The sequence below is a fragment of the Microtus ochrogaster genome, linkage group LG5 (genome assembly GCF_000317375.1).
Source record: "Microtus ochrogaster isolate Prairie Vole_2 linkage group LG5, MicOch1.0, whole genome shotgun sequence".
Taxonomy (NCBI): Eukaryota; Metazoa; Chordata; class Mammalia; order Rodentia; family Cricetidae; genus Microtus; species Microtus ochrogaster.
The window spans coordinates 17,054,435-17,077,960 of record NC_022031.1 but is presented as its reverse complement, the minus strand read 5'-3'; the positions used below and the strand labels follow the sequence as shown (position 1 = coordinate 17,077,960).

Here is a 23,526-nt window from a genome sequence, read left to right as displayed (position 1 = left end):
ACATAGCTCAAGGGCATGGTACATCACTCACATGCATGGATGCATGGAAGCTCACATAGCTCAGGGGCATGGTACATCACTCACTGCATCCTTTTTTTAAATTAAGTTTTTTGCTTTTTGCTTTTTTTTTTTTTTTTTTGAGACAGGCTCTTAACTTGGTAGCATGTGCTGACTCAAGCAAGACTCAATCATAGTTCAAGCTGTTCTGTAACTCATGACAATCCCTTTGCCTCAGCCTCTGAAGTACTGGGATCACAGATATGAGCCATCACACCTAAGGAAGATACTCTGTTTATTTGTTTGTTTTGGTTTTGGTTTTTTGAGACAGGGTTTCTCTGTATAACAGCCCTGGCTGTCCTGAAGCTCACTCTGTAGACCAGACTGACCTCAAACTCACAGAGGTCTGCCTGCCTCTGCCTCCTGGGTACTGGGATTTAAGGCATGAGCCACCACTGCCTGACCTACCCAGTATTTTCAAGGCCCTGGGTTTAATATCCACTCCACTGCTGCAGAAAGGTGAAGAAGGGTATAGATTCAATATGGCTATTGAAATCTCAGTCCCAGATTCATTAAGAATAAAGGATTGACTAAGATTCTAAACTACAATTTGGTTTCATGGCTTTATATATCTCAGGTTATTATTATTATTATTGTTTTTGTTGTTATTGTTATTATTATTTTTGGTCTTAGTAATTAAAAAAATTTGGTATTTCTATTTGCGAATAGCGTTTTTCTCCTGAATTTAAAATGGTAAGCATAATTGTATCAGTCACAGAATTGAACCAGATGCCTTATGATTTTGTATTTTTTTTTTTTTTAGTGAAGTATATTCCTCCACCCCGGACTCTTAAATATTTCTGTAGTATTTACTTATAATCTTGTGACTGACTTGTTTTTCTTACTAGATGAAATACTTCAGAACATCTTCTGTATTGGATGTTCACTGGGAAAGCAATGTAGTCTTACCAGTGACAACCTTGATTTTAAACATACTTTAAGATAATTTGTTAAGTTCTGTTTAATGGTTTGAAAAGAATATGGTGCTTGCTTTTATGATCTTTATATACGTGCTGAAGAGCCCATGAGCTGTATTTTTGTGTGGATTTGTGGCTCTAGCTGTTAAAATCTTAAGTGTATTAAGATTGTAAATACATTTTTTTAATGACTTAGCTGAACATGCAAGATACTGTAGTTCTTTTGTAAATTTTTGAACAAATCTCTGTTTCTTATTGACTTTTAATTATGAGACCCAACCAAAGTTATGCTTTAAAAATAGTAAGTTTAAATTTCTTTGCATAATTATTAATTAATTAATTAATTTTTACTGATGTAGATACCTTCTTACACCATCAGTGATTTTATTTTTGTGTGTCATGTCAGGTCCTTAAGACCATTTTTGGGTTTGGTTAATCTTTAAGATTGTGCTCACAGCTGTGACTATTCATTTTAGTTTTATTGAGGCAACGGCTTGCACTGCCCTGGCCTGCAGGCCTCAAACATGTGGCAGCTTTTTCTCGCCTCAGCCTCCTGAGTGCGAGGATTACAGGCAGATCAGCAAAGCTAGCTGACGGCTGTCCAAGTTACTGTGGCTGTGGATGGAAGAGCGCATAGGGCAGGTGGACAGAAGAAGAGCGCATAGGGAAGGTGGACAGAAGGAAGAGCGCATAGGGCAGGTGGACAGAAGGAAGAGCGCATAGGGGAAGGTGGATTTCCTGTGGCTGTGGACGGAAGGAAGAGCAGGAAGAGCCGCGTAGGGGAAGGTGGATTTCCTGCGGTTGTGGACGGAAGGAAGAACCGTGTAGGGAAGATGAATGGACAGAAGCAGAGGGAACCGGGTGCTTCTTCCTTTTGAAGCAAGCGAGGAGACTTCTTCCCTGCCGCAGTGGACTGAGACTCAGGGCCTAAGCTTCTTCTTGAGGGCAGATTGTATAGATGCCCCTTCCTAGCGTAAGCTAACATTTCAGACCCCTATAGAAGGCAAATTTTTTTTTATAGTCTTTATTGTTTGTGCAGATAGTCTAGGGACAGTGAAGTCTTACCCTGGTGGGACCCTCCTCAAACAGATGTTGTCAGGTGATAGCCAAGGGCTATCTCCGAAAGCAGCCCTTTCTCAGCATGGCAGTCTCAAGCCTGCTGTTGGACTTTCTGCACACATGGATTATATAGACGCAGCATAACTAAATAGAAGGTCATTCATTGTTCATTAAAAGCTGGAATTTGCTTTACATGGTAGAAATAGGGATGGCCCTAGATTAATGTCTTAGCTTAAAAGAACTGAGCATCTATACTCCAGTTTAAATAAAGCTAGCCTTTTAAAAAATGTCAAATTGAAGTAAAATTTGGAATGACGCGTAGGGCACTGTGTTAGATATGGATAAAAAGAACAGAAGCAATTCATGCTTTTGTGGCAAAGCCGCAGTGTTGTTGTGATTTTTATTTGAATCGATTTCTAACCCCCTGCCCCCCATAACTCGGATCATGGTTTTGTGGCAGAACAAGTGAAGACTGTGATAGGTTGCGTCTTTGGAGAAATCTTTCCGTTACAGCGGGTCATGGCTGGTCCTGTTAATCGTAGCGCCAACTTTACGTAATGTTGTATTATATTTCTTCAACCATACTTCTTTTCATCTTCTTCAGAAGGAAAATATAATTTAACAGCCACATAAAGAAATATGACTTGTGAAATGCTGGTTTTCATGGATGTTAATAAATGTTCATGTAAGAAGTTATTCTGGTTTCATTGGCATGAGAAATTATATTTCATAAAAGCAAATCAGTGTTTGCCAAATGGAAAAAAAAGATAGTTGAAAAATTTTTTTCACTTTTTAAATAGTTGCTTTTTTAAAGAAGAAAGTAAATTCTAAACTTTCTTTTTGTTCATTATGACCGTATAAGTACAACGAAAGCTCCTCAGATCTATGCTGTATCAGACTGTCTTTAATGTAAGGTTTTCTATTGAGCTTTTTGTAATGTTCTTTCTTGGGGTTTGTTGTGTTTAAGTTAAGAACCTCAGTTCTATGTATAAGGAAATAATTAACAGACTATATATGTCTTAATTAAAAAACAGTTTTGTTTTAGTTCTGCTCGTAAACTTCAGTGTCTGCTGGGACTATATCTTCTAAGTGCCCCAACAGGGTTTGACCTACAGAAAGTGCCCAGTAGTTCCCATGTTAGCCAAATGATGCAAATGTTTTTCTGTGTTATCTTACCTTTAAAAACCACACACACACACACACACACACACACACACACACACACACACACACACACACACACACACACAGATGGTTCAGAAGTTAAGAGCACTTGTTGCTCTTCCAGAGGGTCTGAATTCAGTTCCTAGCACCCAAGTTGAATGACTTAGAATCTCTTACTAACAAACACGAGTCTAGGTGATCTGACACCCTTTTCTGGCCCTCTCAGGGTTAGCAAAGATATGACTTGTGTGCCCATACACACACTCACACACAAAATGAAATATTTAAACATAACATTGAAATAAAATGTTCTAAAAGGTATATAGAAATTATTTTTTATAATTGCAGTTAAAAAAATTATTAGGGAATGGAGTCATAGCATTACTTTCCCAGTGTACTGTACATGACAACAACAGCAAACTCGATTGAACACGCACACTCCTTCTTGTGAATGAACAGATCAGAGTTGAGGTGAACTCGATTTGACTTAACGTTAGGATGTGTTAGCAGTAAATGTCAGCACAATCCTTTGTTCACTGTGATGCTGACACCCTAGAGAGAAAAGAAGACCCGCTGTGTGGGGGTGTGCTCTATAAGCTACTGTGTTTTCAAGGCCACACGGAAACAGGCAAGGGTCTGTGCCTCCTGTGCAGAGTGAGGATGCCGCCACAGAAGAGTCAAGCGCCCGGATCTCATCTGCTGGGAATAAAAGGTATGAGGTAGCAATTCTGTCCTTGTCTTTACGCTCTGAAACAGCACCTGTCTAAAACTGGTTAAGGAAGAAGTAGAAAAAGCATAGTATATTACCAGCCACCCTTTACTAGTGACAGGATTAAATGGGAAGAAAAGTGAGGACTTATTAGGAGTGACTATTTATGATTCTCCCTGTCCCTCCCTCTTCCCTTTCTTGTCTCTCCCTATCTGTTCTGAGGATTGAACATAAATCACTGAGTGAGACAAAGCACTTTACCACTGAGTTACATCCCTAGGCCTACACCATTCTTTTCAGGAATTTTTTTTTTTAAAATCTTGGCAGGGCTTTCAGAGTAAACCTCTCTTATTATATAATACTCCCTTAGGAAGAACATATACTAAAATTGGAATGATAAGTATATAAAGTAGTTTGAAATAATGAAGGAAAGATTAACATAATTTGATGGTGTGATAATGAATTTGAAATGTGTTGAGACTGTGGTTGGAGAGATGACTCAGTGGGGAAGAGGGTACAAGTCTGAGTCCCAACCCTGGCTGATGGCTCGCAGCCGCCTGGAATTGCAGTGCTGGAGGAGTCTGACTTCACAGCTGGTACATGCACATGCGTAACAGGAAACCTTTAAAAATATCTTGGCATCCTGGTGCTACAGTTGGGTTGAAAATAGATTGAAAATGTCCCTGCAGTGTGAGTTTTAACTTTACTACTATTATTATTCATGTTATTTGCTTATTGGTGAGGTAGCTTTAGTGCTTACTTTGTAAAATTAGTATTTAAGTTTGTATTGATAAGAAATTTAATAACGTTATAGTTCTTTTGTGTGTGTGCTTTTCTATTTTGTGCGTAAGAATGAATGGTTCTGTTCTTAAAAAACAGAACCTAAAGGGAACCACAAGGACCAGCGAGATCCTCAGCAGGTGAAGGTGCTTGCCACCAGGAGTTAATCCTCGGAGATCACATTATGTGAACTTCCAAGGTCGTCTCTGACCTCCACACGTACCATGCCACATGTACGCTAGACACAAACAAAAACGTTAAGAATGATGAAAATGAAGAGCAGAAGCGCATGAGGTCTGGGATGTGACTCAGTCGGGAGAAACCTGGGATTTAATCCCAGCAGCGTCCACAGTGTGGAGGTTTACACTCTAGCGCTAGGAAGAGGAAGCTGGAGGACCAGTGCAGCCTCCCCTCCTAGGCTTTAGAGGAACTCAGAGAGAGGGAGAGGGAGGCAGGGGGGCAGGAGAGGATCAAGGAAGTGTGTGTGTGTGGGGGGGGACGACAAGAGCATGAGAAGGTGATGTAGAACTGAGTACGATCACACTGTATTGTACGCATGTGTGGAAACCAGCGAAGCAGCGGAGTCTGTACAACTGGTATATGCTGATGAGGAAAGCAGAATAAATGGTCCTAATGTAGAATATAATGACGGTAACAGTGTCCTTTCTTAGAAGAAATGCCAAGGATAAATTATCCTTGCCAGTAGGAGAGATTGTTGTCTTTTTCAATTAAATTTCTTTGTTCCTTTTTTTCAAGATTTAAAAAATTTTTTTTTTAAAATATAGTTAGGATGCACACATACGTGCACACACAAACACACACATTTATATAAATCTATTTTTGGTCTGGTGGTAGTGGCGCATACCTTTAATCCCAACACTTGGGAGGTGTAGGTAGGTGTATCTCAGTGAATTCAAGGCCGTCCTGGTCTACAAATCGAGCTCCAGGACAGCCAGGAAGGACTGTTGCACAGAGAAGCCCGGTCTCGACCTCCCGCCCCACATTCTTAAAGAAAAATCTATTTTTACTGGGTAATTTCATATAAAAATGATTTCAAATCTGTGGATCCAGTGAAGCAGGCGAAAGAAAAGTTATATATATATATTTGGGTTCCTTGGCTTAAAGAAATAAAGAAAGGCTAATTCATATCACACTTCCTTTTTTTTTCTTCAAGGGGGCATGTATGTGCATGTGTTGTGGAAGCTGGAGGTGAAAGTCACCATCTTCCTTCATCATGTTCCACTCGGTTCTCTGAGACAGGTCTCTCACTGAACCTGGAGCTAGCATGGCTGGCCCTAAACCCTGGGGAGACTGTTGTCACCTCCCTAGCTGGGGACTGTGGACATGCACTCCCTGTCTGTGTGTACTGAGGGCTGAGCCCAGGTCCTCAGTGCTTTTCAAGAACTTTACACATTGAGCCATCTTAATCCTAATCATATTTTGTTCTTTGAGACACAGGTGTTTTTTTTTTCTTAAAATATTTATTTATTTATTATGCATACAATATTCTGTCTGTGTGTATGCCTGCAGGCCAGCAGAGGGCACCAGACCCCATTACAGATGGTTGTGAGCCATCATGTGGTTGGTGGGAATTGAACTCAGGACCTTTAGAGAGCAGGCAATGCTCTTAACCTCTGAGCCATCTCTCCAGCCCGAGACACAGGGTTTTTATGTGTAGCTGAATCTTACTTATTATGTATTCCAGGCTAGCCTCAAACCCACAGTCCTTTATGTTAAATTTAGATTTCCTAAAATCACATGGATTTTAATATTTGCTCTCTTGTATTGTTTTAGTGCTCAAGCTAACGAACCACCCAAGTGTGCTGATGGTAGTATCAGTCCCTTCGCAGGGATGCTCTTTGGTATGTACAGCACATGCAGTTGACGAGACCTTTGCAGAGTGTTGAACTAAATGTCCTTATAGATAGCTTCTTGTGGCTTACATTATGCTGGGGACAGTGCTAAGCATTTAGCATGCATTGTATAGGACTATTGATTCTTTTAAAGCTTTGTAACTTAATTAGCTACTGTTGATTCTTTTAAAGCTATGTGACTTAGTTAGCTACTTTATAGATGAAATCAGTTTGAGTGAAAAGTGTTTTAATTTCTTTTTTATATTAGGACTTTGTTGTACTATGGATTCTTTATCCTGTTTTATATGTGACCCTTGATTTTTTGATTATCTTTGGTAGTGTGAAATTGTCTTATATTTTAGCTCATTTTCTTTGAATATTCCTTTCCCAACCTTGTTGCCTCAGTCACTATTCTATTGTGTATGTGTGAGTGAGAGAGTGTGTGTGAGAGAGAGAGAGAGACAGAGAGATAGAGACAGAGACAGGTAGACACAGAGAGACAGACACAGAGAGAGACAGATGTATGGAGACAGACAGACAGAGACAGAGAGACTGGGCCTGGTATAGGCTTTTGAAGCCTAAAAGCCCACCTCCCCAGTGGCACACTTCCTCCAACAAGGCCACACCATGTAATCCTGTTAAAGAATTCCACTCTCTGGTGACTAAGCATTCAGATATGATTCTGTGGGAGTCATTTGTATTAAAACTGCCACCCTTGCTCTTCCTGTATAGTTTCTGAAGAAGTGGTCTTTTTTCCCCCCAAATCATGATGGTGATTCAAATTTTCTATTTTTTTTTTAAATCAGAGGTCAAGGTGATATAATCCTTTTGGTTTGCTATATTATATTTGTCTGTATTTCATTTCAGAAATGGTGTGGTGAGCCTTGTTTTTTGCTTCTTGCTTTGTACACAAATGAAGTTGATCTTTGAATGGACATTTTGAAAACTTAGCTAAAATTTGGTTGTAGTGTAAGGCACATGAAAAAATTGAATAGCATTTTAGGTTCATCTAACCTAAAAGTGGTCAGTAATTTAAATTTTGACTTTGAGACATGGGACTTTTATTTCCTGGAAATGACTATTGGGAGAAAGATGGTATATTCACAGAAACTTAGTTCTTTTTTGTTTTGTCTTTTCTGAGACAGGGTTTCTCTGTAGCTGTGGAGCCTGTCCTGGAACTTGTTCTGCAGACCAGGCTGTTCTACTCACAGAGATCTGTCTGCCTCTGCCTCTGCCTCTGCCTTCTGAGTGCTGGAATTAAAATTGTGTGCTACCATCACCCAGAGAAAGTTAGTTCTTGTTGTCTATAAGATTTGATCAATTTTATCTGTCGAGTCAGAATAAAGGCAGATAATTATGATGTATTTTGTAACAAATGACAAAAACAGGAGAACCAAGCTGAGAGTTGAGTGAAAGATGTTAATTTTATCAGTAAGAAGATTAACAAGTTTTCCAGTATGCAGTTGGGAACTGACTAGGGTTTTGAATAAATCATTAGCCAGACAGTTAGACTCCATTATGGTGGGGACAGTACGGAAACAGGTGACAGGCGGCATAGCAGGAGCAGAAAGCTCAGGGTTTACAAGTTGAACCACAAGAATGAAGCAGAGAGAGCAAACTGGAAGTAAGACAAAGCTCTTAAACTCTCAAAGCCCACTCCAGTGACATACTTCTGGTAAGGCCATACCTCCTAAGCCTCTCCAAACAGTGTTACCAACTGCCCAGAACTATGGGGGTACATTTTTCATCCAGAGACTCGGGAATTATTAATATATATATGTTTGACCCATGATAAGAACTCATTTATTAGCTGGGGGTAAAGGTGCACACCTTTAATCCCAGCACTCAGGAGGCAGAGGCAGGTGGATCTTTGTGAGTTTGAGGCCAGCCTGGTCTACAGAGTAAGGTCCTAGACATGCTCCAGTACTACACAGAGAAGCCCTGTCTTGAAAAAAAAAATAGAAAAAGCAAAAAACAAAAAAACAACCCTCACAAATTATGAAAGTAAGCGATGTATTGATGTGATTTTCCTCTCTCTTTTATAGTGATTACTCCAACATAATAAGAACTGAATTTCTTAAGCTTGAGTTTTAGTTGTGTTTGAGACCTAAGAGTTAAGTGTCTTAACACTTTCTTATCTAGGAGGCGAAGACCGAGCACTCATCCAGAAAAAGAAAGAGCAGTATAGGCAAGAACTTCTGGAGCAGATGGCTGAGCAGCAGCGGAAGAAGAGACGGTAATGAAAGGTTTGCATTCAGCAGAGCGTATTGTGTGCAGTAACAGGATGTGAAGGAGGATGGCAGTTTCTCCTCGTGTGACTTGATGTCATTCTGTGCAGTGACAGGATGTGAAGGAGGACGGCAGTTTCTCCTCATGTGACTTGATTGCTACCTGTGCCTCTTAGCTTATTGCTCACATATTAGCAGAAGTTTGTCTTTGAATACAAGAAATAGTGAGCATACACTCATGCAGCATAAAATGTAGCAATTGCAGTGTTTGTATTGTATTCAACTCTATAATTTTTTTTTTCGTTTTTCTGATTTTTTTCCTTTGACAGTTTTCAGAAATGTAGCTAATGAATTTTAATCCTCTCTACCCTCTATTATTATTATAGTTATGAATAAAAATCTTGGTTCTAAAGAATTGGAGAATTATCTTCTTATCCTTTCCCTCATCTCCAAGAGGAAGCTAATATCTTAATATCTGCTGTTAACTATAAAATACCATTTTTTTTGTAGTGTTGGGCTTTGAACTCAGAGCCTTGTACTTGTTAGTTAAGCAAGCCTTCTACTATTGAGGTTTTCTTTTCTTTAAAGACTTTTATATTATGTGTATAAGTGTTTTGCCTGCATGTAAGTGTGTACACTGTATGTGCCTGGTTTACTTGAAGGCCAGAAGAAGGTGTCTGATTCCTTAGGACTGGAGTTACATGCAGGTGGTTGTGAGCTGCCATGTGGATGCTGAGAGCTTGAACCCAGGTCTTCTGGAGGAGCAACAAGGGCTCTGAACTGCCGAGCCATCTCGTCAGCCTTATTGGCATGAACATATACACGTGGTCTTAAAGAGGCTTTAATTTTTTTCATAAAATGTTTTTGTCTTTGAAGTACCTCTGGTATTCATTCTGAGATATGTATTTTATGGCATTTGACATGTAATGCGGACTATGATTAAATTTGACTTTAAAACTATTATCAGTTAAAGGAATTATTTGTATTTAGAGATGTACTATTTATATAGACTTTCTGTGCAAATCTGTTTCGTTGATGACTATAATTTTGATTGTGTATTTACTGCAGTTTTCAATTTATAAAATCTTAATTTTATTTAGAGAAAAAGATTTACGCCTTTCAATTGCAACTTGTGGTGTACAAGACCCTGAAAAATCGGTAAGAGTTCTTGGCATCATTCAGTGTTTACTATTTCATTTAAATAAGCCTCAAATGGGCTGGGCGGTGGTGGCGCACGCCTTTAATCCCAGCACTCGGGAGGCAGAGGCAGGCGGATCTCTGTGAGTTCGAGACCAGCCTGGTCTACAAGAGCTAGTTCCGGGACAGGCTCCAAAGCCACAGAGAAACCCTGTCTCGAAAAACCAAAAAAAAAAAAAAAAAAAAAAGCCTCAAATGTGGTAGTAGCAGCTGAGGCTCAACATTGTAAAAAGCAATTCAGTTGGAACAATAATGGCCAAATTCTGTTTTTATAAATGTCAGTCATAACTTACTGTGAACTAAAGAAATGGTAACTGAAAATATAGTTCTATTGGTAAACAGAGCTTCCTGTTAGTTTGGGATGGTATAGTCCTATGGGAACTACAGCCTCCTCTTAGTTTAGGGTGATCTTTTCATTTGTGTCTCAGTTTTTAGAGTTCATTTTGCCTTCTGTTTATGTGTACACATCCATAGGAAAATTATCTCAGTGTAACTTAAAATTGATGTTAATGCTATGTTTAAATATATTTGACAATTTATTTTCCTTTATAAGAGTAATTTCCAAGAAACCTGTAACTTAGTCTTTTCATTTTGTTACTGTTAAACAAGAAGGATAATCATAATTTTTTTACTTCAATTTTGCAATTCGCAACTTCGTTAAGTGGAATGAACCACACACATCATTGCAGTTAAGTAAGGAGGAGGTAACGATTTATTGCTTTCCCACAATGCACGTTTTTGTTGTTGGATGTGTAGTGTTAGTTTTCTGCAAGTTTTTGTTTCTTCTTACAATTATGGTTAAGACCTAATTTTATTAAAAACTTCAGTCTCTAGCAAATCCTTAAAATTTACCATTTTCTGAGTCATCCAGTTACAGATGACTTTGGATTTACTTAACTTTAAGTGTTTGCTCCTTAAAGTATCTGCTTTAAAAAGTTTAGTGGTATCCAGGCAGTGGTGGTGCACACCTTTAGTCCCAGCACTCGGGAGGCAGAAACAGGTGGATCTCTGTGAGTTTGAGGTCAACCTGGTCTACAGAATGAGTTCCAGGACAACTAGGACTGTTATACAGTGAAACCCTGTCTCAAAAAAACAACCCACCCACCCCCTTTAAAAAAAAAATTTAGTGCTAGGGCTGGTGGTATAACTCAGTAGTTGAGTGTTCTTAGGATGCACAAGGTATTCCCCTTTGTGTGTGTGTGTGTTTTCTTTTTTTGAGAGCAGGGTGGTGTTTAAGATAGGTTTGTGTGTGTGTGTGTGTGTGTGTGTGTGTGTGTGTGTGTGTGTGTGTGCAGCTTTAGTTGTCCTTGACTGTCCTGGAACTAGACCCGGTTGGTCTCAGACTCACAGAGATTTATCTGCCTCTGCCTCCCTAGTGCTGGGATTAAAGGTGTGCACCACCACCACCTGGCTTTTTGTTTCTGACTATTCGTATAATAAAAATTTTAATATTAGAAACCATTTCCCGAGCCAGGCCTGATTCATGCTCTTTTTAATAAAGTTATTTGAAAGGTTGAGACAAGTTAAGATCTCTGTGGGCTACAGAGTAAGTTCATAGCTAGTCTGGGCAACTTAATAAGAAGCACAAAGTTAAGTAAAAAAATTAAAAGGATCAGAAATATAGCTCAGTAGGAGATCTGCTGCTTAGCAAGTGTGAAGGCTGTAGGTTCAGTCAATGGTTCTTGCTGCTTCAGAGAAAAGAACCCTTTCTGTTATTGTCTTGCAGAAAACAATATATAGGATCCAAAGGTAATCTTTTTTGTTTTCCACTAAATACCTATAAAGGGGTTAGACTGCTCAACAGTTAAGAGCACTAGTTGCTCTTCCAGAGGATCCGAGTTCAATTCCCAGCAACCACATGGTGGCTCACAACCATCTGTAATGAGACCTGGTGCTCTTTACTGGCCTATGTGCATACATAATAAATAATTCTTTAAAAGAATAAGTACCTTTAAAGTAGCTATTGCTTTAAAGCAGCTTGAGCTTTTCAATGTAATGTGTTGGCATGTTAAGTTTTATAGTGTCAAAGATCTTATTTATTCTGGAATTAAATCATCTAAAGAGCATCAAGTTAAATAAATATATATGGAGTAATAGTTAAACATTATTTTGGTGTTCAAATATTTAAAAAACATAAAATGACATTTTGAAGTAAATATTAGTAGATGGCCCCTGAGGATTGTTTTTTTTGGGGGGGCAATAAATTTTTATTGAGCACAGCCTTGTTCACTGTTGACGTGTTGCCTGTGACTGCTATGGCACTGTGACTGAGTCAGGTGGTCGTAAGGAGACTGCGTGGCCTGCAGAGTTTTGTATCTTACTGTCTGATGCTGTGCAGAGAGCCTTGCTCAGGCTGCTCTAGGGGACACTGGTCTCTCAGATGACAACTGGTAGAGAAGCGGCCTTGTGCTATTCTGCAACAGGGAGTTGGTGTCTGCCTGTGGTTGCTGTTTATCTAGTAATCATGAGACGTTAAGTGATTTTTTGTGCTTCTCGGGGAACCTCAGTCACCCACTTATAAGAACCTGATCTTTAAAGTCTTTTATAGCTGCAAAAGTCTGCTATTGTGTAACTGTCTTAAGTGCCTGCTGGGATAGAGGGTCCTTGGAGGTCCTTGTCATCTTTAAACATGATTCTATATAACAAACAGGTGTGTTTTTGTTTTTGTTTTCTTTTTCTTTATTTTAGCCTGATAGACTAAAGCAATTTAGTTTGGCACCAAGACCCTTTGAAGAGATGATACCACCTGAGAGACCCAGAGTAGCTTTCCAGACTCCTCTCCCTCCTCTCTCTGCCCCGTCTGTCCCACCCATCCCGTCAGTCCATCCCGCCCCTTCTCAAAATGAAGACTTGCACAGTGGACTCAGCAGCACCCTTGATGACATGGTGCATCCCAGGTGCTTGTTTCAAACGTTTTGTGTTTGCGAATTAGGTAAGGTGTCGTCTTCGGTTTAGAGGGTGTGCTGCAGCAGATGATGGTGGCCAAATAATCTCTTCGTATTCTTTGTTACTGATGCTCTTCTTCTCTGCTCTTAGAAAAAGGAAAAACCTTCACTGTTTCTATTAAAGAGGGTTGATATTTTAAAATGAATTGGTAAGAACATGTTAGTATTTTTAATGTTTTTTAACATAGAGAAGGTATGTGTTGTTCCATTATTTCCACTTGGCAATCACTGAATTGTTTCTTCAACTCATTCAGAAAAAAGTCTAATATGGCACATGTCTGTGTGGTTTATTTTAGCTCTGCCTCAGTTCTCTCTGGGTTTATTCTATGCTGTTGGGTTTATAAACCTGTAATACATATTGAGCATGTCATTTCTGTAGGTAAAAGCCTTGCTATACTAACCTGTACATAAGAAAACTCTATAACACAGGTATTTTCGGGTCCGTGCTTATTTTTCGCCTATGATTGATGTGCTAATGTGTTTAAATGTGTAGATCGTTTTCTTAACCCTTTAACACATTTCTGAACTGTCCTTCCTTCCAGCAGGAGTTGGTCTTTTATTTGCTACTAACAAATCGTAGGGCTTTTCTTGCAGTCTTTAGGAGGTGCCTCCTTTGTTTCCTTTAATGACTTCCCTGCTCCAAAGACAGAGACTGGAATTGCAGAGCCGGAAGTGGCTTCTGTATGGGATTAATGGTTGGAATGGGCAGCTTTACTGGACTTTATGCAAAAATGTTTTCTTATTTGTAAAAGTTGGTAGTAGTACTTGTCTACAGTTGGAGGGTTGTGAAGTTTGACTCTTCTGTGTATATGTACAATTTAGGAGTTGCTGATAATCACAGATTCCTTTCATAACATTTATTTTATTTTTATTTTTCCTGGTGTATCTGGGTCAATGATCCTGATGTTAGACACACTGAATGACTAATAAGTGTGGAAATTGCTCACTGTTGGAGAGACTTAGGGGGACCATGTTAATACTTATGTAACAGTCTACAAAAGCCCCCTCTTTCCTTTTGTTTCTTTAAAATGATTTGTCTTTGTTGTTTTTATTACTGGAGAATGCTGTTCTGGTAGAAACAATAGCTGTCTCCTACTCCGTAAAGAAATGTGGAGGTGTGAGCTTCCACACAATTTATGAACTCTATGTTGGGTGTTGTGGGGTGAGTTTGTGTCCCAGTGCTGGGAGGTGGAGGCGGGATACCCAGGCTTGCTGACAGCCAGCCTAATTAGTGACTTCTTGGCCAGTGAGCGACCCTGTCTCAAAAAACCGAGTGAGCAGCTCCCAAGCCTTGACACCCAGGCTGACTAATAGCTTCATGTGCACATTCTCTCCCGCACACACGTGGTCCTGTGTCCATGATGGACACACGAGCACCCAAGCCGGCACATGCACACGCATAGCCCCACACAAACACGCACTGTATGCACTGTAGTCCTGAAGGTGTGGAGATCTTTGTCCTCTTACCACATTCCTCGAGCATCCTTTCCCCGTCTCCGTAGAGACTGGGCATCCCTGCTTTTTGTTCCTTTAGCATTCTTTGTCTTGTCTTCTTTCACTGGATGCTGTCCTGTTGTAGTTGTTCATTTCCATATTATTACTGCGAGGCAGGGAGCAAACTTTGTTTGCCATGGCAATAGTGACTATTGGATATTACTCAGTTGCTTTAACTTGTTTTCTTCTTATCAAAATGCTCCGAAAGTTTTAAAATATTTGCTATTTGCTTGCTAATTTTTTGAGCAATTAGTACAAGATTGATTTTTAACTTCAATAATACTTTTTATAAAATATTAAAATATCTTGATTAAAAGTAATAAAATATGGCAATAATTTTCATTTTTCTTTTGCTGTAGGATTGTGCCTCTGCCTCCACCTCCTCTGCTCCCCCCTCTGGCTGCTAACTATCGAACGCCCTATGATGATGCGTACTATTATTATGGTGCCAGAAATACATTGGATCCCAGTATTGCTTATTGTGAGTTTCCTATTTGGTAAATATATTTTTCTGGTGGTTTAGTAAGGATAATTGCTTTTATGGAGGCAATTAACGTACAAATGAAAAAGGTACAGTAATTTATTTAATCTAAGCGTTATCTATTCACTGACAAATTCATACCTAATATCAAGTCCAATTTTATTACTTTGACACAATACATGGAAAGGATATTTTATGAAGAAAATAGATTGTTTTGGAGGCCTAATCTGCCCAAATAGCACATGTAGGCAGGTGTGTGTGTGTGTATCGCTATCTTTGGTCTTTTTCATTCTTCGTGTAAGTTCACTGTGATTTAGTCATGGGGCTATAGTTTCTACTCTTTTAAATTTGTTAGCATAAAGTTTTATGAATTAAACTCCTGCATGCATTTTGGAGGACAAACTCTAGCAATACCCATTTTAAAATCCAGTTATGGTTAGAGGTAGGATCATGAGTTCAAGACCATCTTGGGCCACTTACTTAGGAAGTTCCCAGTCAGCTTGTGTCATAAAACAAGACCCAGTCTGTAATGAATCTATTTCTGTCCACCAGTTCTCAAATAATGACACAGAGACTTCTTATTAATTCTGAGAGCTTGGCTTTAGCTTAGGCTTGTTTCTAAGTAGCTCTGATAAATTAATCATTTATATTAATCTCTGTTTAATCACTCGGCCATTATCTCTCTTCCATCTTGCATCTCCTGTTTTCTCTCCCGCATTTCCCCCAGTCCTAGATTCCTTTTCCTCTTTCTTTCTCTCCCCAGAAGTTTTGCCCATACCTCTTGCCTAGCTATTGACCATTCAGCTCTTTATTATACCAATCACAACAAATACATCTTCACACAGTGTACAAATATCCCATACCAACAGTCTTAAAACCAAAATAAAACTAATTGTGTTCATTGTTAATTTCCTTTTTACTTAGAGTTAAGAGATAATTGCCTTCCATTTTCATTTGTTCTTTTGCTAACTCTAACTCAGAAAGATGCTGGTGCGTGGTAAAGCACTCTGTATGTTTTCCTTTAGGGATGAGATGTTAATAGCAAGTCTTCTGAAATAAACTTGTTCTTTCCCTCCTTTCCCTTTAAGATGGTCCAGGAATGATTGGAGGACAGCCTGCCCCTCATGTCTCTGCCCCTGTCACTTACCAAGTAGCACAGCCTGTTGTGTAAGTTTTTACGGAAAATAATTTTTTCTTCTTTTACTTAAAAGAGTGCTAAAATATGCATAATATTAGATCTTCTAGCCTAATTGCTTTTAAGAACACTTGTAGTTGTTTTTATGGCCTTTGTGACTTTACAGAACCATCCCCAGAATGCACCTCATCTTACAAGCTGAACTGTGTACTGTGAAATCAGTGCTGGTGCAACTCTATTTCCTCTCGGGACTTGTCTGGCAGCCACTGTTCTGTGGTGTCTGCTCTTCTCCCTGGACCTCCTGAGGGGAGGGGTCAGGCAGTGTTTTACTGGGACTGGCTTACGTCACTTAGCACAGGTCTTTAGTTTTCATCTGTGCTGTCATTTGTGTTAGGATTTTCAAGGCTGACAGCAGTTCCTCGTGTGCCCACACCATTTTCATGGCAGACACTGCAGCTGCCTTGTTTTAGGTGTTGTAGCTATGCTGCTGGTAGAGTCCCTGGATAAGTGTCTTTCCAAGTTATTACTGTATATACCCAGAAATGTAAGTACTGGGCCACATGGTAATTATTTTAAAAGTATTTTGGAGGAACTGCCATATAACTTTCACAGTGGTATATACTGTTTTGGCTTCCCACTACCAGTGCACAAAGGTTCTAATTTTTCCACATACTCCACACCAGTCGCCCTTTTCTGACTAGCTCATTTAGTGTGAGGTGGTATTTCATTGTGTGTCCATATGTGTGGGTGCGTGTTGTTGGAGGTCAACCTTAGGTCTTACTCCTCCTTTTGAGGCAAGATTTCTCTCCAAGCCCTGGGGCTCAGCTGTTAGACTAGGCGGACTGGCTAGTGAGCTCTAGCAGTCTCTCTGTCTCTGCCTTACCTGCTGGTGTTACAGTTGTACTCCAGACAGCACATCTCGGTTTTCATGTGCATGCTGGGCTCAGTCGCAGGTCCTTGTGATTATATGGTGTCTTAGTTACTTTTATTATTGCTGTATAAATACCCTTAAGGGAGAAGGGGTTTATTTTGGCTTGTAATTCATCATGGTGGGGAAAACATGGTAGCAGGCAAGGAAAGCATGGTGGGATCAGGAGGCAGAAAGATTAATGCTTGTGCTCACTTTACTTTTTGCTTTTTCTAACTCCAGGATCTTAGCCAGAGAATGCTGCCTTTCATAGGTGGTGGGTGGGTTTTCTGACCTCAGTTTACCTAATCAAGCTCATAGGCCTGCCCAGAGATGCTCTCCTAGGTGACTCCAGACCTCGTCACCCTTGGCGGACCCTTCACAGAGAGAACTGTCTCCCCGTCCATCTTGTCACTGTAGTGCTGGGGACTGAACACAGGTCCTTGTAAATGCTTGGAAACATTCTGTTATTGAGCCACACTCCAGCCCTCAGTGTGGTTGTGATTTGTGTTTCTCTATTGATTGAGTGATGGTGAGCATATTTTCATGTGTTGCTGGCTGTTGGTATCTTCTTTAGAGAAGCGTTTATTAATCATTTGTTTGAGGTTAAATAAAAACTTGTTATCCTACCTTTTATTTACTTTTGTGAATGTGTGTGTGTGTGCACAGATGTGCCACACTGCATGTGGAGGCCGGGGGACAACTTGCAGGAGGGGCTTCTTTGCTTTTCCAAGTGGTCCTGGGCAAGGAAGAGTAGGTGCTGTACCTCCTGACCTATCTTACTGACTTTTGTCTTAAAGATGGTTTTATATACCAGTTTTTTGAGAACTGCTTTTGTTTTCTTCTGGAATTTGCTTATTCTTATAATAAATTGATTCAAATTATTTATTGGATGTTAGGAATACCGTTGGACAGAATGAACAGAAAACTTTAAGTGATCGGCTGATGAATTCAGGACTAATCTTTGAAGATAAACCAAAACCTTCCAAACAGTCACTTCAATCTTACCAAGAAGCCCTGCAGGAGCAGGTATTCATTTGGTCATTCATTTGGTGCTGATGACTTATTTAGAGCATAAACTTAGACCCTAGGGGAAAACACTGACAGGCAGTATGGTAAGCTTTGAATTGGGTACCCTGGAGTGCTGTTAAAAACAGCAGTCTTGTCTGAGACAGCTAGGATTTCGTATATAGTGGATATGGGACAGCTAGGACTTCATATATAGTGGATATGGGACAGCTAGGATTTCGTATATAGTGGGTATGGACAGCTAGGGCTTCGTATGTAGTGGATATGGGACAGCTAGGACTTCGTATATAGTGGGTATGAACAGCTAGGGGCTTCGTATGTAGTGGGTATCTGAGCTGTTCATAGACATCCTTGGAATAGTCAGGGAGCTTTATTCACTTAAGTTTTGTATTTCCCAGTGTTTGCTCCTAGGGACTTCCTTTTTTATGTGTTGTATGTATGTGGTTCTTTCCTCTACCATGTGTTTGGAATTGAACTCAGGTAGTCAGGGTTGGTAGTAGGCTATTTGACCTTCTAACTGTTACCAGTTCAGATCAGCTAGGAGGGGCTAAGGCTCTGAACTGCAGGGAGAGAGCGAAGATGTCCAAGAGACACTTCCCTGGTCTCCTGTGCATAGGGCATGATGGGAGAGAGCAGAGGGCCCAAGTATGATTCATGATTCAGATCTAGGAGACTGCAGAGGTACAAACTGATGGGGATACATTGCTGGAATACTTCCATGAAGTACACTGGCTTCTCTTGTAGTTTATATTCGTTAAAGCAAACTTAGGAGTTTGTAAGGGTTTCCCTTGGGCAAGATTCAAGGCATACGTCCACATTATAAAGTATGGTTTTGTTGTTTTGTTTTCTTGAGGTAGGGATTCATGTGTCCTAGAACCCACTCTGTGGTGAAGAAAAGATGGCCTTGCAATCCCAGTCCTCCTGTTTCCTGCTCTCTCCTTGGTGCTGCCATTTGTGTGTTGAAGGATTGATCTTAGGACTTTCTAGGCAAGAGTGCCACATTCCTAGTCCCTTGTCAATTTTTATGAATATATCCATCATTTTTAATTATGTGTCTCTGTGTGCAGGAGTGCTGAAGGCACAGTGGTGTGAGAACCCAGGAGCTGGAGTTACAGGCAGTTGTGAGCTGCACTGTGTGGGAGCCAGCTTAAGTCCTCTGCAAGAGCAGTACTCGTGACCGCTCCAGCCCCTTGTAAAATAGTTTTATTTAGTATTTTTTTGTTTTGTTTTGTTTTGGTGGTTTGTTTGTTTTATTTTTCGTGACAGGATTTTTTCTGTGTAATAAATAGCCCTAGCTGTTCTGGAACTCACTATGTAGACCAGAGACACATCTCCCTTGCCTCCAGAGTGCTGGGATTGAAGGTGTTCAGTCCCACTGCCCAGTTTTGTTTTTTGTTTTTGTTTTTTTTGAGACAGTATCTCATTGCATGTCTGTAACTGGCCTGGAACTCACTCTGTAGACCAAGCTACCTCAACTCAAAGAGATCCATCTGCCTCTGCCTTCTGAGTGCTGAGATACAGATTTGTCCATTGTGTCATTAAGCTCATCTGAATTTCCTCAGGAACTTTGGTAATAGTTGCACTTCATCCCTCATTTGTGAAAGTTTGGTCCCCCACCCCCTGCACTTCTCTTCAATTTGGCTAAGGGTTTGTCAGTCTTGTTAATCTTGGCAAAGAGCCAGCTCTTCATTCCAATAATAATAATAATAATAATAATAATAATAATAATAATAATAATAATTCTTTTTCTTCTCCTCCTCTTCCTTTTTTTTTTAATCCCTAACTTAAATTCTCTCTTCTTGTCTATTCCTTTGGTTGTTTTTGTTCTTGTTTTTCCAAGGTCTTCAAGTGCATCATTAAGTTATTGATGAGATCTTTTCAGTTATTTGATGTGGTCACTAATGCCATATCCTTTCCTCCTCCTTCATTATGTCCATACACATAGTATATTGTGTTTTTATTTTCATTAACTCTAGAAATTGACTCAGTTTTCAAGAGTACTGCTCTTGCAGAGGACTTAAGCTGGCTCCCACACAGTGCAGCTCACAACTGCCTGTAACTCCAGCTCCTGGGTTCTCACACCACTGTGCCTTCAGCACTCCTGCACACAGAGACACATAATTAAAAATGATGGATATATTCATAAAAATTGACAAGGGACTAGGAATGTGGCACTCTTGCCTAGAAAGTGTATATGTTTAACTCACATGAGTTTGTGTATTTTTCCCTTTCTCTTGTTGATATTCAGCTTTATTCTTTTGTGAGCAGATAAAATGTGGTATGTTATTTCACTTTACCTAAATTTGTTTAGACTTACTTTGTGTCCTAATATGTGGTCAGTTTTGGAGAAAGTTGTACGGGTGCTAAGAAGAACATGCATTCTCTAGTGTTTGGGTGAAATAGTCTACTGTAAATGTTCATTAGATCCGTTTGGTTTATGGTGCTGTTTAACTCCAGAGTTTCTCTATTATGTTTTTGTCTAGGTGATTTGTTTCTTAGTGCAAGTAGAGTACTAAAGTCACCCACTATCATTATGTTGTGTTCAATCAGTGATTTTAGATCTAATAGTGTTTCTTTTATGAACTTGGATGCCCTTGGGCTTAGTGTGCAAACGTTCAGAATGATAATATTCTCTCGCTGAATTTTTCTTTTAATGAGTATGAAATGTCCTCTCTTTTGACTAAGTTTGGTTTGAAATTTATTATTTTGTCAGATATTAAACTAGCCAACCCTGCTTGTTGTTTATTATTTTTTTTGTTTATTTTTATTGTTGTTGTTGTTGTTGTTTTAAATCATTATTTTGTTTTTTCGAGAAAGATTTCTCTGAATATCCCTGGCTGTCCTGGAACTAGCTCTGTGGACCAGGCTGGGCTTGAACTCACAGAGATCCGCCTGCCTCTGCCTCCCAAGTGCTGGGATTAAAGGTGTGCGCCACCACCGCCCGGCATGTTATTTGTAACAATACCTTTTCCATCCTTTCATCAGAGGTGATGTCTATGGTTGATGGCGAGTTGTGTTTTTTATAACAAGCAAAAAGATGAATCCAGTTTTTTAATCTAGTCTTGTTAGTCTATGGTTTTTTTAAAAATATTTATTATGTATACAATATTCTGTCTGTGTGTATGTCTGCAGGCCAGAAGAGGGCACCAGACTCCATTACAGATGGTTGTGAGCCACCATGTGGTTGCTGGGAATTGAACTCAGGACCTTTGGAAGAGCAGGCAATGTTCTTAACCTCTGAGCCATCTCTCCAGCCCCTAGTCTGTGTTTTTTGTTGGGAAATTGAAACACTTATTATTGGAAGTTTTTTTAATTTTTTTGGTTTTTTTCGAAACAGGGTTTCTCTGTATTTTTGATCATTGTTTATTAATTCCTGTTATTTTGTTGTGATGTTGTTTTCTTAGACTTCTTATGGTCAACTGTATTGGGATTATTTATTCCCTGTACTCTTGTGTGTGCTTAATCTCTTCACACTACACTGTTCTTTCTAGTATCCTCTGTAGAGCTGACTTAGCGAACGTAAGTTCTTTAAATGCAGCTTTATCGCGAGATGTTTCTCCTTCCATCATGGCAGTTTCCTTGGGTGTAGTGGTCTGTCTGGGTTGGCGTCTGTAGTCCTTCAGGACTTTATACCAGGGCCTTCTGGCTGTCACACACTCCACTGAAAGTTCAGATGCTATTCTGATGGAACTGCCTTTGTGTGGAACTTGGACTTTCTCTCTTGCAGCTTCCAATATTCTTTCTTTGCTCCTGGGGAATTTTTTCCCTGATCCTTTATGTTTGGTGTTCTTTGTGTCTGTCATCCCTTGACTAGTACTTTCCCCTCAGATTTGAGATATTTCTTTCAATAATTTTGTGGAAAATATTTCCTGTGCCTTTGATCTGGGGTTCTTTTCCTTCTATACCTGTGATTTGTATGTTTGGTCTTCTTATAGTGTTTCAGAGTTCCTGTGTGTTCTGTTGCTGGGATTTGTCTTTTTGTTTGTTTGTTTTTTAGATGAAACATTTTGTTTGACCAGATGATTTATCTCCTCTAACTTGTGGTTAAGGTTGATAGTCTCTGCCTGTTGATGGGCCTTTACGCTGATCTTTTGGTTGGACTTCCTAAGTTTTTGTTTTCTTCAGAGATTCTATCTCTGTATTAAGCTGGATTTTCACATTATTTTCATTATTTCATGCAGGCGTTCATTTGTGCTTTTGCAGTCTTCATTCAGGCATTTGCTCACTAACTTTTTTGAGTTCCTTGAACATATAGTTGTTTGAAATCATTGTTTTGTTCATCAGTTAAGTTGCTTTTCTCAGGGAATGGGGCAGAGTGCTGTCTTGGTTATTCATGTTTGTGTTTTTGTTTTTTTTTTGTTTTTTTTTTTTTATGGGATCTGGGCATCTGGAGTTAGATGGTTGATGGTGTTTCTTGGTGGGGATATCTGATCTTGGATGTGTGTGAACTTTGCTGTTGCCCCAATTTGTTAGATTATGGGCCAGCTGAATGGTGGTTTGTTTCCAGTTTGGGTCGCTGTGTTGATATGCAGATGGAGTTGTCAGAGTGTTCTTTGCCTAGAGAGGACAGGAGTAAACTTTGTGTTGGCTTAGATTCTTGCTGCTGAGATCAGAAGTATAAGGAGAGCTCTCTGATTCTGCTGTGGTTCTTAGGTGGCAGTGTGGGAGTCACAGTGCATGTGGGCAGTGCTCTGTGGGGCGTCCATGCTGAGCTGTGGGGTGGGTTGACTGGTGGGCCTGGGATCTGGGTCTAGGGGTCCCTACCCAGAGTCAGGTCACAGTACTCTAGGCTGGCCAGAGAGCTGGGGTAGGTGGAGTGCCTGGCAGCAGTTGGGTCTTCCAGGAGTCTTGTCCCTACTAGGGGATCCGAGTCAGACTCTCCCAGTCCTGGAGCAGCACAGTGGGTGTGATGTCTAAGGGGCCAGAGGTCAGGTGGACTGGATATGGGGGTTGGCTTGAGGGCTTCTCCTTAAAGTTCCAGGTCAGATTTCTGCAGTCCTAGATCAGCGTTCTTATTTGCAATTCTTAACTTTGTAGTAAAGTGCCCTTAAAAAAAATCTGCATTTTTTTAAACCAGAAAAATGAAGTAGTAGTATTGCTAGTCTCTTGTCTCGGGCTCCTATACGTCAGTATTTACTTTAAGCATATCTTATGTTGTCAAGATTCGGGAAAGAGAAGAAAGAAGGAAGAAAGAACGTTTAGAAAAAGAAGAATATGAAGCTAAATTGGAAGCTGAGATGAGAATTTACAACCCCTGGGGGAAGGGCGGAGGTGGTGCGCCTCTCAGAGATGCCAAAGGAAATCTGATAAGTATGATGTGTCCGTGAACTTGCTTTTAAATAAATTATATCTAGTGTTTTCAGAGTGAAGAAAGAAAGAGGTGGGGTTGAGACTGTATAATAAGGTTTTATTTTATGATTTAATGCAAAGGTGCTCTCCTGATTATGAATATAATAGATGTTACAAAACCTTTCTTCTGTAGAATAATATACCCTCCATTCATGTAATAACTACCAAACTGCAAAAAATAATTCATGTTGGTGCTTATCCAGACTAGTATACATATATATA

At 39.8% G+C, this 23,526-nt stretch overlaps 1 protein-coding gene across 1 annotated transcript in view; it reads left to right on the top strand.

Moving 5' to 3' along the window:
- The window catches only part of Cspp1 (centrosome and spindle pole associated protein 1), a 104,658-nt gene that overhangs the window by 46,761 nt on the left and 34,371 nt on the right, over positions 1–23,526 (top strand). The window contains exons 9-18 of the mRNA XM_026786826.1: positions 3,811–3,909; positions 6,481–6,548; positions 8,682–8,775; positions 9,868–9,925; positions 10,627–10,668; positions 12,653–12,861; positions 14,763–14,884; positions 15,973–16,051; positions 17,826–17,955; positions 23,118–23,265. Coding sequence (XP_026642627.1) covers positions 3,811–3,909; positions 6,481–6,548; positions 8,682–8,775; positions 9,868–9,925; positions 10,627–10,668; positions 12,653–12,861; positions 14,763–14,884; positions 15,973–16,051; positions 17,826–17,955; positions 23,118–23,265 — 1,049 coding nt within the window. The remainder of the gene's footprint in view (positions 1–3,810; positions 3,910–6,480; positions 6,549–8,681; positions 8,776–9,867; positions 9,926–10,626; positions 10,669–12,652; positions 12,862–14,762; positions 14,885–15,972; positions 16,052–17,825; positions 17,956–23,117; positions 23,266–23,526) is intronic.